The 18,591-nt window shown below is 53.9% G+C and overlaps 1 protein-coding gene across 1 annotated transcript in view; it reads right to left on the reverse strand.

Annotated features, from left to right (window-relative positions):
• The window catches only part of TONSL (tonsoku like, DNA repair protein), a 38,364-nt gene that overhangs the window by 19,586 nt on the left and 187 nt on the right, over positions 1 to 18,591 (reverse strand). The window contains exons 2-4 of the mRNA XM_072330600.1: positions 13,280 to 13,378; positions 6,390 to 6,532; positions 3,838 to 4,030 (exon numbers count right to left, since the gene is read on the reverse strand). Coding sequence (XP_072186701.1) covers positions 3,838 to 4,030; positions 6,390 to 6,532; positions 13,280 to 13,378 — 435 coding nt within the window. The remainder of the gene's footprint in view (positions 1 to 3,837; positions 4,031 to 6,389; positions 6,533 to 13,279; positions 13,379 to 18,591) is intronic.

An 18,591-nucleotide genomic window follows, 5' to 3' on the forward strand; every position in this document is an offset into this window, starting at 1 on the left:
GAGATAGGGGGTCTATGGGGGTCTATGGGGAGATATAGTGGGTCTATGGGGGTCTATAGGGGTCTATGGGGGGGGATAGTGGGACTATGGGGGGAGATAGGGGGTCTATGGGGGTCTATGGGGAGAGATAGGGGGTCTATGGGGGTCTATGGAATCAATGGGGGTATATGGGGAGACATAGGGGGTCTATGGGGGGGCTATGGGGGTCTATGGGTGGAAATAGGGAGGTATATGGGGGTCTAGGGGGGGAGATAGGGGGTCTATGGGGGTTTATGGGGTCAGATAGGGGGTCTATGGGGCCAGAAAGGGGGTCTATGGGTCCCTATGTGTCACTATGAGTCCCTATGGGTCACTATGGGTCGCTATGTGTCCCTATGTGTCCCTATGTCTCCCTATGTGTCCCTATGTGTCCCTATGGATCCCTATGTGTCCCTATGGGTCCCTATGGGGTCTATGTGTCCCTATGGTTCCCTATGGGTCCCTATGTATCCCTATGGTTCCCTATGGGTCTCTATAGTTCCCTATGGGTCCCTATGGTCCCTATGTGTCTCTATGGGCTCTATGGGTCGCTATGTGTCCCTATGTGTCCCCATGTATCCCTATGTGTCCCTATGGGTCCCTATGATTCCCTATGTGTCCCTATGGGTCTATGTGTCCCTATGTGTCCCTATGTGTCCCTATGGGGTCTATGGGTCCCTATAGGTCACTATGGGTCCCTATGGGTCACTATGGGGGGAGATAGGGGGGTCTATGGGGGTCTATGGGGGTCTATGGGGGTCTATGGTGGTAGATAGGGGGTCTATGTGGGTCTATTGTGGTAGATAGGGGGTCTATGGGGGTCTATGGCGATCTATGGGGTGTCTATGGGGGGGGATACGGGGTCTATGGGGGACTATGGGGTCAGATAGGGGGTCTATGGGGGTCTATGGGATCAATGGGGGTATATGGGGAGATATAGGCGGTCTATGGGGAGAGATAGGGAGTCTATGGGAGGACTATGGGAGTCTATGGGGGTCTATGGGGGATTATGGGGGTCTATGTAAGGTCTATCAGGGTCTATGGGGGGTCTATGGGGGGAGATAGGGGGTCTATGGGGGTCTATGGAGGGTCTATGGGGGGTCTATGGGGTCAGATAGGGGGTCTATGGGGAGAGAAAGGGAGTCTATGGGGGTCTATGAGGGTCTATGGGGGAAGATACGGGGTCTATGGGGGTCTATGGGGTCAGATAGGGGGTCTATGGGGTCATATAGGGAGTCTATGGGGGTCTATGGGGGGACATAGGAGGTCTATGGGGGTCTATGGGGGGAGATAGGGGGTCTATAGTGGGTCTATGGGGGTCTATGGGGAGAGAGAGTGGGTCTATGAGGGTCTATGGGGGTCTATGGGGGGTCTATAGGGGGTCTATGGGGGTCTAGGGGGCTCTATGGGGGTCTATGGGGGTCTATGGGATTATGAGGTGGGTTATGGGGGTCTATGGGGGTCTATGGGGTCAGATAGGGGGTCCATGAGGCCAGAAAGGGGGTCTATGGGGATCTATGAGGGTCTATGGGGGGAGATACAGGGTCTATGGGGGTCTATGGGGAGAGATAGGGGGTCTATGGTGACTATGGGGGGTTATGGGGGGGCTATGGGTGGTCTATGGGGGTCTATGGGGGGTCTATGGGGGTCTATGGGGAGAGATAGCGGGTCTATGGGGGGCTATGGGGGGATAGGGGGGCTCTATGGGGCAAGATAGGGGGTCTGTGGGGGTCTATGGAGGGTCTATTGAAGGTTAGGGGGGTCTATGGGGGTCTATGGGGATCTATGGGGGTAGATAGGGGGCCTATGGAGGGTTATGGAGGTCTATAGGGGTCTATGGGGGTCTATGGGGGGATAGGGGGGCTCTATGGGGCGATATAGGGGGTCTATGGGGGTCTATGCGGGGGGTCTATGGGGGGTCTATGGGGGGAAAAAGGGAGGTATATGGGGGTCTATGGGGGTCTATGGGGGGAGATAGGTTGTCTATGGGGGTCTATGGAGGGTCTATGGGGGGTCTATGGAACCAAATAGGGGGTCTATGGGGGTCTATGGGAGGTTATGGGGGGGCTATGGGGGATTATGGGGGTCTATGGGGGTAATAGGGGGTCTATGGGGGTCTATCAGGGTCTATGGGAAGAGATAGAGGGTCTATGGGGTTCTATGGGGGGTCAATGGGGGTCTATGGGGGGAGACAGTGGGTCTATGGCAGTCTATGGGGTCTATGGGGGTCTATGGGGGGTCTATGGGGTGTTATGGAGGGATATAGGGGGTATATGGGGGGAGATAGGGGGTCTATGGGGATCTATGGGGGGCTATAGGGTGTCTATGGGGGGAGATAGGGGGTCGATGGGGAAAGATAGGGGGTCTATGGGGGTCTATGGTGGTCTATGGGGATCTATGGGGGGTCTATGTGGGCCTATGGGGGGAGATAGGGGGTCTATGGGGAGAGATAGGGGGTCTATGGAGGTCTATGAGGGTCTATGGGGGGAGATACAGGGTCTATGGGGGTCTATGGGGGTCTATAGGGGTCTATGGGGGGAGATAGTGGAACTATGGGGGGAGATAGGGGGTCTATGGGGGTCTATGGGGTGTCTATGGAGGGAGATACAGGGTCTATGGGGGTCTATGGGGTCAGATAGGGGGTCTATGGGGAGAGATAGGGGGTCTATGAGGGTCTATGGGGTCAGATAGGGGGTCTATGGGGTCAGATAGGGGGTCTATGGGGTCATATAGGGGGTCTATGGGGGTCTATAGGGGTCTATGGGGGGAGATAGTGGGTCTATGGGGGTCTATGGGGTCAGTTAGGGGGTCTATGGGGCTCTATGGGGGGTCTATGTGGGCCTATGGGGGGAGATAGGGGGTCTATGGGGTCAGATAGGGGGTCTATGGGGCCAGAAAGGGGGTCTATGGGGATCTATGGGGGGAGATACGGGGTCTAAGGGGGTCTATGGGGGTCTATGGGGGGCTATGTGGCCAGATAGGGGGTCTATGGGGTCATATAGGGGGTCTATGGGGGGATATAGGGGGTCTATGGGGGTCTATGGGGGGAGATAGAGGGTCTATGGGGCCAGAAAGGGGGTCTATGGGGGTCTATGGGGGTCTATGGGGTCAGATAGGGGGTCTATGGGGGTCTATGGGGATCTATGGGGGGTCTATGTGGGCCTATGGGGGGAGATAGGGGGTCTATGGGGAGAGATAGGGGGTCTATGGGGGTCTATGAGGGTCTATGGGGGGAGATACAGGGTCTATGGGGGTCTATGGGGGTCTATAGGGGTCTATGGGGGGAGATAGTGGAACTATGGGGGGAGATAGGGGGTCTATGGGGGTCTATGGGGTGTCTATGGAGGGAGATACAGGGTCTATGGGGTCAGATAGTGGGACTATGGGGGGAGATAGGGGGTCTATGGGGGTCTATGAGGGTCTATGGGGTGAGACAGTGGGTCTATGGGGGGAGATATAGGGTCTATAGGGGTCAATGGGGGTCAATATGGGTCTATGGGGGGAAATAGGGGGTCTATGGGGTCATATAGGGGGTCTATGGGGTCATATAGGGGGTCTATGGGGGTCTATAGGGGTCTATGGGGGGAGATAGTGGGTCTATGGGGGTCTATGGGGTCAGTTAGGGGGTCTATGGGGCTCTATGGGGGGTCTATGGGGACTATGGGGGGTTATGGGGGGGCTATGGGTGGTCTATGGGGGTCTATGGGGGGAGACAGCGGGTCTGTGGTGGGTCTATGGGGCTCTATGGGGCAGCTATGGGTCAGCTATGGGTCAGCTATGGGGCAGGTTATGGGGTCTATGGGTCTATGTGGCCCTGACCCTCCAGGCATGTCTCGATGACGCTCCAGCTGCTCCCAAAGGCTTTTTCCGCCTCCCTCAGTTCCTTTTGGGCTTCGGTCCCGCTCAGGTTTTCGGCCGCCATTAAATGGGTTCGACCAATGGTCGCCCACGCTCGCTGCTGCTCCGCCGCGTCGTCCAATGACTGAGCCAGCTCTAAGTGACGCCGCTGGTGCTAGGCAGATTAAAAGGGAGAGGGGTCCGAAATGGCGGCCCATATCAGCCAATGATTGAGCCAGATCTAAGTGATGCTGTTGTTGCTAGGTAGATTTAAAGGGAGGGGTCCGAAATGGCGGCCCATATCAGCCAATGATTGAGCCAGATCTAAGTGACGCTGTTGTTGCTAGGTAGATTTAAAGGGAGGGGTTCAAAATGGCGGCCCACATCAGCCAATGATTGAGCCAGATCTAAGTGACGCTGCTGTTGCTAGGTAGATTTAAAGGGAGGGGTCCAAAATGGCGGCCCATATCAGCCAATGATTGAGCCAGATCTAATTGGCGCTGCTGTTGCTAGGTCGATTTAAAGAGGGAGGGGTCCGAAATGGCGGGCCATGTCAGCCAATGATTGAGCCAGATCTAACTGGCGCTGCTGTTGCTAGGTAGATTTAAAGGGAGGGGTCCAAAATGGCGGCCCATATCAGCCAATGATTGAGCCAGATCTAAGTGACGCTGTTGTTGCTAGGTAGATTTAAAGGGAGGGGTTCAAAATGGCGGCCCACATCAGCCAATGATTGAGCCAGATCTAAGTGACGCTGCTGTTGCTAGGTAGATTTAAAGGGAGGGGTCCAAAATGGCGGCCCATATCAGCCAATGATTGAGCCAGATCTAATTGGCGCTGCTGTTGCTAGGTAGATTTAAAGGGAGGGGTCCAAAATGGCGGCCCATATCAGCCAATGATTGAGCCAGATCTAATTGGCGCTGCTGTTGCTAGGTCGATTTAAAGAGGGAGGGGTCCGAAATGGCGGGCCATGTCAGCCAATGATTGAGCCAGATCTAACTGGCGCTGCTGTTGCTAGGTAGATTTAAAGGGAGGGGTCCAAAATGGCGGCCCACATCAGCCAATGATCGAGCCAGATATAATTGGCGCTGCTGTTGCTAGGTCGATTTAAAGAGGGAGGGGTCCGAAATGGCGGCCTATGTCAGCCAATGACTGAGCCAGATCTAAGTGACACTACTGTTGCTAGGTAGATTTAAAGGGAGGGGGCCAAAATGGCGGCCTATGATATAGCACCCATTGACCTCCATTGATTTCCATTGCCCCCCATTGACCCCTATTGACCCCCATTGCCCCCCATTCCCCCCCTTTGACCCCCATTGACCCCCATTGACTTCCACTGCCCCCCATTGACTTCCATTGCCCCACACTGCCCCCCATTGACCCCCATTGCCCCCCATTGACTTCCATTGCCCCCCATTGCCCCCCATTGCCCCCCACTGACCCCCATTGACTTCCATTGCCCCCCCATTGCCTATAATTGAACTCCATTGCCCCCCATCGCCCCCCATTGACCCCTATTGACTCCCATTGACCCCCGTTGACCCCTATTGACTCCCATTCACCCCCATTGACCCCTATTGCCCCCCATTGACCCCCAATGACTTCCATTGACCCCCATTGCCTATAATTGAACTCTATTGACCCCCATTGACCCCCATTGCCCCCCATTGCCTATAATTGAACTCCATTGCCACCCATTGATCTCCATTGCCCCCCATTGCCTATAATTGACCCCCATTGACCCCCATTGCCTATAATTGACCCCCATTGACCCCCACTGACCCCCATTGCCTATAATTGAACTCCATCGCCCCCCATTGACCCCCATTGACCCCCACTGACTTCCATTGCCCCCCATTGCCTATAATTGAACTCCATTGCCCCCCATTGAACTGCATCGCCCCCCATCGCCCCCCATTGCCCCCCATTGACCCCTATTGACTCCCATTGACCCCCATTGACCTCCATCTCCCCCCATTGACCCCCATTGCCTATAATTAAACTCCATTGCCCCCCCATTGGCCCCTATTGCCCCCCATTGCCTATAATTGAACTCCATTGACCCCCAATGCCCCCCATTGCCTATAATTGAACTCCATTGCCCCCCATTGACCCCCATTGCTCCTCATTGCCCCCCATTGACCCCCATTGCCCCCCATTGCCCCCTATTGACCCCCATTGCCCCCCATTGCCCCGCATTGACCCCCATTGCCCCCCATTGCCCCGCATTGACCCCTATTGCCCCCCATTGCCCCCCATTGATTTCCATTGCCCCCCATTGCCTATAATTGACCCCCATTGACCCCCATTGACCCCCATTGCCTATAATTGAACTCCATTGCCCCCCATTGCCCCCCATTGCCTATAATTGAACACCATTGACCCCCATTGACCCCTATTGACTCCCATTGACTCCCATTGACCCCTATTGACTCCCATTCACCCCCATTGACCCCTATTGCCCCCCATTGCCCCCCATTGCCCCTTATTGCCCCCTATTGACTCCCATTGCCCCCCATTGCCCCCCATATCCCCACCTCCAGTGCCGTTTGGTATCTGCCCATCTCTGCCATCCTCTCCCCGATCTTGCGATGCGCCACCGCGCAGCCGATGCCGTCGCCGGCCTCCTGCAGCAACCGCAGCTCCTCCAGGTGCTCGCACAGCGCCTCCTCATAGCGACCTATGGGGGCAATGGGGGCACATGGGGGGAGATGGGGGGAGATGGGGGGAGGTGGGAAACAATGGAGGTCAATGGAAGTCAATGGAGGGTCAATGGAAGACAATAGGGGGCAATGGGGGGAGATGGGGGAGATAGGGATCAATGGGGGTCAATGGGTGGAGATGGAAGTCATTGGAAGTCAATGGGAGTCAATGGAAGTCAATGTGGGTTAATGAAGGTCAATGGGTCAATGGGGGTCAATGGGTGTCAATGGGGGTCAATGGGGCTTTATGGGGGTCAATAGGGGTCAATGGGGGTCAATGAGGGTCAAAGTGGGTCAATGAGGGTCAAAGTGGGTCAATGGGGGTCAATGGGGGTCAATGTGGTCAATGAGTGTCAAGGGGGGTCAATAGGGGTCAATGGGGGTAAATAGGGGTCAGTAGGGGTCAATGAGGGTCAATAGGGGTCAGTGAAGATCAAGGGGGGGGTCAATGAGGGTCAATGGGGGACAATGGGGGTCAACTGGGGTCAATGAGGGAAAATGGGGGTCAATGAGGGACAAAGTGGGTCAATGGGGGTCAATGTGAATCAATGAGGGTCAATAGGGGTCAATAGGGGTCAATGGGGGTCAATCGGGGTCAATGAGGGTCAAGGGGGGTCAATAGGGGTCAATAGGGGCCAATGGAAGTCAATGGGAGTCAATGGAAGTCAATGGAGGTCAATGGGGGTCAATGGGAGTCAGTGGGAGGCAATGGGGGGCAATGGGGGGCAATGGAATTCAATGGGGGGAGATGGTGATCAATGAAGGTCAATGGAAGTCAATGGGGGTCAATGGAAATCAATGGGGGTCAATGGAAGTCAATGGGGGGAGATGGGGGTCAATGGAAGTCAATGGGGGGAGATGGGGGTCAATGGAAGTCAGTGGGAGGCAATAAGGGGCAATGGGGGTCAATGGAAGTCAATGGGGGGCAATGGGGGGCAATGGAATTCAATGGGGGGCAATGGAAGTCAATGGGGGTCAATGGAAGTCAATGGTGGTCAATGGAAGCCAGTGGGGGGCAATAGGGGTCAATGGGGGGCAATGGAAGTCAATGGAGTTCAATTATGGGCAATGGGAGTCAATGGGGGTCAATGGAAATCAATGGGGGGAGATGGGGATGAATGGAAGTCAATGGGAGGCAATGGGGGGGCAATGGAAGTCAATGGAAGTCAATGGGGGTCAATGGAAGTCAGTGGAGGTCAATGGAAGTCAGTGGGGGGCAATGGGGGTCAATGGAAGTCAATGGAGATCAATGGGGGGAAATGGGGGGAGATAGGGGTCAATGGAAGTCAGTGGGGGGCAATGGGGGTCAACGGAAGTCAATGGGGGTCAATGGAATTCAATGGAAGTCAATGGGGGTCAATGGAAGACAATGGGGGTCAATGGAAGTCAATGGGGGTCAATGGGGGTCAATTACAGGCAATGGGGGGGGACAAGAGTCAAAGGAAGTCAATGGGGGTCAAGGGGGGTCAATGAAAGTCAATGTGGGTCAATGGAAGCGAATGGGGGGCAACGGGGGTCAGTGGGGGGCAATGGGATTCAATGGGGGAAGATGCAGATCAATGGGGGTCAATGGGGGTCAATGGAAATCAATGGAAGTCAATGGAAGTCAATGGGGGTCAATGGAAGTCAATGGAGGTCAATGGAGGTCAATGGAAGTAAATGGAAGTCAATGGAAGTCAATGGGGGTCAAAGGAAGTCAATGGGGGTCAATGGGGGTCAATGAAAGTCAATGTGGGTCAATGGAAGCCAATGGGGGGCAACGGGGGTCAGTGGGGGGCAATGGGATTCAATGGGGGGAGATGCAGATCAATGGGGGTTAATGGGGGTCAATGAAAGTCAATGGAAGTCAATGGAAATCAATGGAAGTCAATGGAGGTCAATGGAAGTCAATGGAAGTCAATGGAGGTCAATGGAAGTCAATGGAAGTCAATGGAAGTCAATGGAGGTCAATGGAAGTCAATGGGGGCAATGGAAGTCAATGGAAGTCAATGGAGATCAATGGGGGGAAATGGGGGGAGATAGGGGTCAATGGAAGTCAGTGAGGGGCAATGGGGGTCAGTGGAAGTCAATGGGGGTCAATGGAAGTCAATGGGGGTCAATGGAATTCAATGGAAGTCAATGTGGGTCAATGGAGGTCAATGGAAGTCAATGGGGGTCAATGGAAGTCAATGGGGGTCAATGGGGGTCAATTACAGGCAATGGGAAGGGACAAGAGTCAAAGGAAGTCAATGGGGGTCAATGGGGGTCAATGAAAGTCAATGTGGGTCAATGGAAGCCAATGGGGGGCAACGGGGGTCAGTGGGGGGCAATGGGATTCAATGGGGGGAGATGCAGATCAATGGGGGTTAATGGGGGTCAATGGAAGTCAATGGAAGTCAATGGAAGTCAATGGAAGTCAATGGAAATCAATGGAAGTCAATGGAAGTCAATGGAAGTCAATGGAATTCAATGGAAGTCAATGGAAGTCAATAGAGGTCAATGGAAGTCAATGGAAGTCAATGGAATTCAATGGAGGTCAATGGAAGTCAATGGAAGTCAATGGAGGTCAATGGAAGTCAATGGAAGTCAATGGAGGTCAATGGAAGTCAATGGAGGTCAATGGAAGTCAATGGAAGTCAATGGAGGTCAATGGAAGTCAATGGAAGTCAATGGAAGTCAATGGAAGTCAATGGAGGTCAATGGAAGTCAATGGAAGTCAATGGAATTCAATGGAAGTCAATGGAAGTCAATGGAAGTCAATGGAATTCAATGGAAGTCAATGGAAGTCAATGGAAGTCAATGGAAGTCAATGGAATTCAATGGAAGTCAATGGAATTCAATGGAAGTCAATGGAATTCAATGGAAGTCAATGGAAGTCAATGGAAGTCAATGGAGGTCAATGGAAGTCAATGGAAGTCAAAGGAATTCAATGGAAGTCAATGGAAGTCAATGGAAGTCAATGGAAATCAATGGAAATCAATGGAAGTCAATGGAAGTCAATGGAAGTCAATGGAAATCAATGGAAATCAATGAAAGTCAATGGAAGTCAATGGAAGTCAATGGAGGTCAATGGAAGTCAATGGAAGTCAATGGAGGTCAATGGAAGTCAATGGAAGTCAATGGAAGTCAATGGAAGTCAATGGAGGTCAATGGAGGTCAATGGAGGTCAATGGAAGTAAATGGGGGGCAATGGGGGTCAACGGAAGTCAATGGGGGTCAATGGGGGTCAATGGAAGTCAATGGGGGTCAATGGGGGGAAATGGGGGGAGATAGGGGTCAATTGAAGTCAGTGGGGGTCAATGAGGGTCAAAGTGGGCCAATGGGGGTCAATAGGGTCAATGGGGGTCAGTGGAAGTCAATGGGTGTCAATGAGGGTCAATGGGGGTCAATGGAAGTCAATGGGGGTCAATAGGGGTCAATAGGGGTCAATAGGGGTCAATGGGGGTCAATAGGGGTCAATAGGGGTCAATGGGGGTCAATAGGGGTCAATGGGGGTCAGTGGGGCTCAATGGAGGTCAATGGGTGTCAATGGGGGTCAATGGGGGACAAAGTGGGTCAATGGGGGTCAATAGAATTTCAATGAGGGTCAATGGGGGTCAATGAGGGGAAATAGGGGTCAATGGGGGTCAATGGAAGTCAATGGGTGTCAAGGGGGGTCAATGAGGGTCAATGGGGGTCAATGGGGGTCAAAGTGGGTCAATGGGGGTCAATAGGGTTTCAATGAGGGTCAATGGAGGTCAATGAGGGGAAATAGGGGTCAATGGGGGTCAATGGGGTCAATGGGGTCAATGGAAGTCAATGGGTGTCAATGGGGGTCAATTAGGGTCCATGTGGGTCAATGGGGGTCAATTAGGGTCAATAGGGTTCAATTGGAGTCAATGAGGGTCAATGGGGGTCAATGGGGTTTAATGGGGTCAATGGGTGTCAATGGGGGTCAATGTGGGTCAATGTGGGTCAATGTGGGTCAATGGGGTTCAATGGGGTCAATGGGGGTCAATAGGGTCAATGGGGGTCAGTGGAAGTCAATGGGTGTCAATGGGGGTCAATAGCGGTCAATGGGGTCAATGGGCTCAAAGTGGGTCAATGGTGGTCAAGGGGGGTCAATAGGGGTCAATGTCAGTCAATGTGGGTCAATGAGGGTCAATGGGGGTAAATGGGGGTCAATGAGGGACAAAGTGGGTCAATGGGGGTCAATGGGGGTCAATAGGGGTCAATGAGGCTCAATGTGGGTCAATGACGGTCAATGGGAGTCAATGGGGCTCAATGGGGGTCAATGGGGGTCAATAAAGGTCAATGGATGGCAATGGGGGTCAATAGGGGTCAATGGGGCTCAATGGGGGTCAATAGGGTCAATGAGGGTCAATAGGATCAATAGGGGTCAATGGGGGTCAATAGGGGTCAATGGGGGTCAATGGGTTCAATAGGGGTAAATGGGGGTCAATAGGGTCAATGGGGGTCAATGACAGTCAATGGGAGTCAATGGGGGTCAATGGGGCTCAATGGTGGTCAATGGGGGTCAATGGGGGTCAAAGTGAGTCAATGGGGGTCAATAAAGGTCAATGGAGGGCAATGGGGGTCAATAGGGTCAATGTGGGTCAATAGGGATCAATAGGGGTCAATAAAGGTCAATGGAGGGCAATGGATTTCAATGGGGGTCAATGGGGGTCAGTGGGGGTCAATGAGTTGCAACGGGGTTCACAAGGGGTCATTGAGGGTCATTAGGGGTCAATGAGGCTCAATGGGGGTCAATGACGGTCAATGGGAGTCAATGGGGGTCAATGGGGGTCAACAGGGTCAATGGGGGTCAATAGGGTCAATAGGGGTCAATGGGGATCAATGGGGTCAATAGGGTCAATAGGGATCAATGGGGGTCAATAGGGTCAATGGGGCTCAATGGAGGGCAATGGGGGTCAATGGGGGTCAATAAGGGTCAATGGGACTCAATGGGGCTCAATGGGGGTCAATAGGGGTCAATGGGGGTCAATGGGGATCAATGGGGGTCAATAAGGGTCAATGGGACTCAATGGGGCTCAATGGGGGTCAATAGGGGTCAATGGGGGTCAATGGGGATCAATGGGGGTCAATGGGGGTCAATAGGGGTCAATGGGGGTCAATGAGGCTCAATGTGGGTCAATGAGGGTCAATGAGGGTCAGTGGGGGGCCAATAGGGGTCAATGGGGATCAATGGGGGTCAATGGGGGTCAATAGGGTCAATGGGGGTCAATAGGGTTAATGGGGCTCAATGGGGGTCAATGGGGCTCAATAGGGTCAATTGGGGTCAAAGGGGGTCAATGGGGGTCAATAGGATCAATAGGGGTCAATAGGGGTCATGGGGTCAATAGGGTCAATAGGGGTCAATGGGGTCAATAGGGTTCAATGGGGGTCAATAGGGGTCAATGGGGGTCAATAGGGGTCAATGTGGGTCAATGCGGGTCAATGACGGTCAATGGGAGTCAAGGGAGGTCAATGGGGGTCAATGGGATTCAATGGGGTCAATGGGTGTCAATGGGGGTCAATGGGGGTCAATGTGGGTCAATAGGGGTCAATGGGGGTCAATAGGGGTCAATGTGGGTCAATGCGGGTCAATGACGGTCAATGGGAGTCAAGGGAGGTCAATGGGGGTCAATGGGATTCAATGGGGTCAATGGGTGTCAATGGGGGTCAATGGGGGTCAATGTGGGTCAATAGGGGTCAATGGGGGTCAATAGGGGTCAATGTGGGTCAGTGGGGGTCAATGAGGGTCAATGGGGGTCAATGAGGCTCAATGGGGGTAAATGACAGTCAATGGGTGTCAATGGGGAGTCAATGGGTGTCATATTGGGTCAGTGGGGGTCAATGGGGGTCAAAGTGGGTCAATAGGGGTCAATGAGGTTCAGTGGGGGTCAATGACGGTCAATGGGAGTCAATGGGGGTCAATGGGGGTCAACAGGGTCAATGGGGGTCAATAGGGGTCAATGGGGGTCAATAGGGGTCAATGAGGCTCAATGAGGTTCAATGACGGTCAATGGGAGTCAATGGGGGTCAATGGGGATCAATAGGGTCAATGAGGGTCAATAGGGTCAATGGGGGTCAACAGGGGTCAATGTGGGTCAATGGGGGTCAGTGGGGGTCAATGGGGGATAATGGGGGACAATAGGGGTCAATGGGGGTCAATAAAGATCAATGGGGGTCAATGGGGGTCAATAGGGTCAATGGGGAGCAATGGGGGTCAATGGAGATCAATGGGGGTCAATGGGGGTCAATAGGGTCAATGGGGGTCAATAGGGTTAATGGGGCTCAATGGGGGTCAATGGGGCTCAATAGGGTCAATTGGGGTCGAAGGGGGTCAATGGGGGTCAATAGGATCAATAGGGGTCAATAGGGGTCAATGGGGGTCAATGGTGGTCAATGAGGGTCAATGGGGGTCAATAAGGGTCAATAGGGTCAATGGGGGTCAATAGCGGTCAATCGGGGTCAATGGGGGTTAATAGGGTCAATGGTGGTCAATGAGGGTCAATGGGGGTCAATAAGGGTCAATAGGGTCAATGGGGGTCAATAGCGGTCAATCGGGGTCAATGGGGGTTAATAGGGTCAATGGGGGTCAATGGGGGTCAATGGGGCTCAATAGTGGTCAATGGGGGTCCATAGGGTCAATAGGGGTCAATGGGGGTCAATTGGGGTCAAAGGGGGTCAATAGGGTCAATGGGGCTCAATGGGGGTCAATGGGGTCAATAGGGTCAATGGGGTCAATGTGGGGTGGGTGATACCGAGGCTGGCCAGGATCTCCCCCAGCTGGTTGCAGATGGCGGCCACTTGTGGGGCCGGCAGGGGGCGCTGCTGAGCCTTCAGCTTGGCCTTCTGCAGCTCTGCAATGGGATCAATGGGGCTCTATGGGATCAATGGGGCTCTATGGGGTCAGTGGGGCTCAATGGGGCTCAATGGGGCTCTATGGGGCGCTGCTGAGCCTTCAGCTTGGCCTTCTGCAGCTCTGCAATGGGGTCAGTGGGGTCAGTGGGGCTCTATGGGGCTCAATGGGGCTCTATGGGGCTCAATGGGGCTCTATGGGGGCAATGGGATCAATGGGGGCAATGGGATCAATTGGGCTCTATGGGGTCAATGGGATCAATGGGATCAATGGGGCTCTATGGGATCAATAGGGGCTCAATGGGGCTCTATGGGATCAATAGGGGCTCAATGGGGCTCAATGGGGGCTCAATAGGGCTCTACGGGGGCAATACAATCAATGAGGCTCAATGGGGCTCAATGGGGCTCTATGGGGTCAATGGGGCTCAATGGGATCAATAGGGGTCTATGGGGCTCTATGGGATCAATAGGGGTCTATGGGGCTCTATGGGATCAATAGGGGTCTATGGGGCTCTATGGGATCAATAGGGGCTCTATGGGGCTCTATGGGGGCAATGGGATCAATGGGGCTCTATGGGGGCAATGGGAACAGTGGGGCTCAATGGGGCTTGATGGGGCTCAATGGGGATCAATGGGGGCTCAATGGGGCTCAGTGGGATCATTGGGGGCTCAATAGGGCTCTATGGGGACAATGGGATCGATGGGGCTCTATGGGGCTCAATGGGGCTCTATGGGGCTCTATGGGGCGCTGCTGAGCCTTCAGCTTGGCCTTCTGCAGCTCTGCAATGGGGCAGTGGGGCTCTATGGGGCTCTATGGGGCTCAATGGGGCTCAATGGGGCTCTATGGGGTCAATGGGGCTCAATGAGGCTCAGTGGGGGCAATGAGATTAATGGGCTCAATGGGGCTCAATGGGGCTCTATGGGGCTCTATGGGGCGCTGCTGAGCCTTCAGCTTGGCCTTCTGCAGCTCTGCAATGGGATCAATGGGGCTCTATGGGGCTCTATGGGGCTCTATGGGGTCAATGGGGCTCAATGGGGCTCTATGGGGCTCTATGGGGTCAGTGGGGCTCTATGGGGCTCTCTATGGGGCTCAATGGGGCTCTATGGGGGCAATAGGATCAATGGGGCTCTATGGGGCTCTCTATGGGGCTCTAAGGGGCTCAATGGGGCTCTATGGGGTTCTGTGGGGTCAATGGGGCTCTATGGGGCTCTATGGGGCTCTATGGGGCGCTGCTGAGCCTTCAGCTTGGCCTTCTGCAGCTCTGCAATGGGGGCAGTGGGGTCAGTGGGGCTCTATGGGGCTCTATGGGGTCAGTGGGGCTCTATGGGGCTCTATGGGGCTCTATGGGGCTCTATGGGGCTCTATGGGGGCAATAGGATCAATGGGGCTCTATGGGATCAATGGGGGCTCAATGGTGCTCTATGGGGCTCAGTGGGTCTCAATGGGTCTCAATGGGGCTCTATGGGGCTCTATGGGGGCAATAGGATCAATGGGGCTCTATGGGGGCAATGGGGCTCTATGGGGCTCAATGTGGCTCTATGGGGTCAATGGGGCTCTATGGGATCAATGGGGGCTCAATGGGGCTCTATGGGATCAATGGGGGCTCAATGGCGTCAATGGGATCAATGGGGGCTCAATAGGGCTCTATGGGGGCAATACAATCAATGAGGCTCTATGGGGTCAATGGGGCTCTATGGGATCAATAGGGGCTCAATGGGGCTCAATGGGATCAATAGGGGCTCTATGGGGCTCTATGGGGTCAATGGGGCTCTATGGGATCAATGGGGGCTCAATGGGGGCAATGGAGATCAATGGGGCTCAATGGGGCTCTATGGGGCTCTATGGGACTCAATGGGGCTCAATGGGGCTCTATGGGGCTCTATGGGTCAATGGGACCAATGGGGCTCTATGGGGCTCTATGGGGCTCTATGGGGCTCAATGGGGCTCTATGGGGCTCTATGGGGCTCTATGGGGTCAATGGGGGCAATGGGAACAGTGGGACTCAATGGGGCTCTATGTGGCTCTATGGGGGCAATGGGCTCAATGGGATCAATGGAGCTCAATGGGGCTCTATGGGGCTCTATGGGGGCAATGGGGCTCTATGGGGTTCTATGGGGTCAATGGGGTCAGAGGTGCTCTATGGGGCTCTATGGGATCAATGGGGCTCAATGGGGCTCTATGGGGGCAATGGGCTCATTGGGGCTCAATGGGGTCAGTGGGGCTCTATGGGGCTCTCTATGGGGCTCTATGGGGCTCAATGGGGTCAGTGGGGCTCTATGGGGCTCTATGGGGGCAATGGGATCAATGGGGTCAATGGAGATCAATGGGGCTCTATGGGGCTCAATGGGGGTAATGGGATCAATGGGGTCAATGGGGCTCTATGGGGATCTATGGGGGCAATGGGATCAATAGGGTTCTATGGGATCAATGGGGCTCAATGAGGCTCTATGGGGCTCTATGGGGCAATAGGATCAATGGGGCTCTATGGGGCTCTATGGGGCTCAATGGGATCAATAGGGTTCTATGGGATCAATGGGGTTCTATGGGTCTCTATGGGATCAATGGGGCTCAATGGGGGCAATGGGGACAATCCCTCCCAGTAGCTCCCAGTTACTCCCAGTCCTTCCCACTCCCTCCCAGTTGCCTCCCCTTCCCTCCCAGTTACTCCCAGTTGCCCCCCAGTTGCTCTCATTCCCTCCCAGTCCCTCCCAGTATCTCCCAGTTCATCCCATTCCCTCCCAGTTCATCCCAGTATCCCCCAGTATCTCCCAGTTCATCCCAGTTACCCCCAGTCCCTCCCATTCCCTCCAGTATATCCCATTCCCTCCCAGTATCTCCCAATTCATCCCAGTATCTCCCAGTATATCCCATTATATCCCAGTATCTCCCAGTCTATCCCAATATATCCCAGTATATCCCATTACATCCCAGTCCATCCCAGTATATCCCAATACATCCCAGTTCCCTCCCAGTATCCCCCAGTTCCGTCCCAGTTCCATCCCAGTCCCACCCAGTTGCTCCCAGTATCTCCCAGTCCTTCCCAGTATATCCCACTATCTCCCAGTATATCCCTGTCCATCCCATTATATCCCAGTAGAACCCAGTATATCCCAATATATCCCAGTTCATCCCATTCCATCCCAGTATCTCCCATTCCTTCCCAATCCCTCCCATTCCCTCCCAGTATCTCCCAGTTACTCCCAGTTCATCCCAGTCCTTCCCAGTTCATCCCAGTTCACTCCCAGTTCACTCCCAGTTCCCTCCCGGTATCTCCTAGTTCCCTCCCAGTTCACTCCCAGTCCATCCCAGTCTATCCCAGTTCATCCCAGTCCCTCCCAGTAGCTCCCATTATATCCCAGTCCATCCCATTATATCCCAGTATCTCCCATTATATCCCAGTTCATCCCATTCCCTCCTATTGCCTCCCAGTTGATCCCAGTATCTCCCAGTTCATCCCAGTCCCTCCCAGTTACCCCCAAGTCCCTCCCAGTTGATCCCAGTATATCCCAGTTACCTCCCAATCCATCCCAGTTACCTCCTATTTCCTCCCAGTCCCTCCCAGTACATCCCAGTTGCCCCTCAATCCCTCCCAGTCCATCCCAGTATCTCCCAGTAGCTCCCATTATATCCCAGTCCCTCCCAGTCTATCCCAGTATATCCCAGTATCTCCCAGTTACCTCCCATCCCCTCCCAGTCCATCCCAGTATCTCCCAGTATATCCCAGTTACTCCCAGTTCCTTCCCATTCCCTCCCAGTATATCCCAATATCTCCCAGTTCATCCCAGTATATCCCAGTATCCCTCCTATTGCCTCCCAGTATATCCCAGTTCATCCCATTCCATCCCATTCCCTCCCAGTCCATCCCAGTCTATCCCAGTCTCCCCCATTCCCTCCCAGTCCATCCAAGTTACTCCCAGTTACCACCCAGTCCATCCCAGTTTCCTCCCAGTCCATCCCAGTATCCCCCAGTTCCGTCCCAGTTACCCCCAGTCCATCCCAGTATCTCCCAGTATCCCCCAGTATATCCCAGTTCCCTCCCAGTATATCCCAGTACATCCCAGTATATCCCAGTCTATCCCAGTTCATCCCAGTTCCCCCCCAGTTCCCTCCCAGTTCCCTCCAGTATCTCCCAGTATATCCCAGTATCTCCCAGTTGCTCCCAGTTACCCCCATTCCCTCCCAGTTCATTCCATTCCCTCCCAGTCCGTCCCAGTATCTCCCAGTATAACCCATTACCCTCCCAGTTCCGTCCCAGTATAACCCAGTCCATCCCAGTCCCTCCCAGTATCTACCAGTATCTCCCAGTTCCCTCCCATTCCCTCCCAGTATATCCCAGTTGCCTCCCAATCCCTCCCAGTCCATCCCAGTATCCCCCAATATATCCCAGTATATCCCAGTTCCCTCCCAGTTCCCCCCCAGTATCTACCAGTATCCCCCAGTTCCCTCCCAGTCCATCCCAGTATCCCCCAGTATAACCCAGTTCCCTCCCAGTATATCCCAGTTCATCCCAGTCTCCCCCAGTTCCTCCCATTCCCTACCAGTATCTCCCAATATCTCCCAGTATATCCCAGTTGCTCCCAGTCCATCCCAGTTGCTCCCAGTTACCCCCAATCCCTCCCAGTATCCCCCAGTCCCTCCCAGTCCATCCCAGTATATCCCACTATATCCCAGTATCCCCCAGTTCCCTCTCAGTTACTCCCAGTATCTCCCAGTATAACCCAGTATCCCCCAGTCCCTCCCAGTATAATCCAGTTCCCTCCCAGTATATCCCAGTCCATCCCAGTATCTCCCAGTTCATCCCAGTTACCTCCCATTTCCTCCCAGTATCCCCCAGTCCTTCCCAGTCCATCCCAGTATCCCCCAGTATATCCCAGTATATCCCAGTATATCCCATTCCCTCCCAGTATAATCCAGTTCCCTCCCATTCCCTCCCAGTATATCCCAGTATCCCTCCTATTGCCTCCCAGTATATCCCAGTCCATCCCATTCCCTCCCAGTATCTCCCAATATATCCCAGTTACCTCCCAGTTCATCCCAGTAACCCCAGTTCCTTCCCAGTCCATCCCAGTTCATTCCAGTATATCCCAGTTCACTCCCATTCCCTCCCAGTATATCCCAGTATCCCTCCTATTCCCTCCCAGTATCTCCCAGTCCATCCCATTACCCTCCCAGTTACCCCCCAATCCCTCCCAGTCCATCCCAGTATCCCCCAGT

The sequence above is a fragment of the Excalfactoria chinensis genome, chromosome 2, assembly GCF_039878825.1.
Source record: "Excalfactoria chinensis isolate bCotChi1 chromosome 2, bCotChi1.hap2, whole genome shotgun sequence".
Classification (NCBI taxonomy): Eukaryota; Metazoa; Chordata; class Aves; order Galliformes; family Phasianidae; genus Excalfactoria; species Excalfactoria chinensis.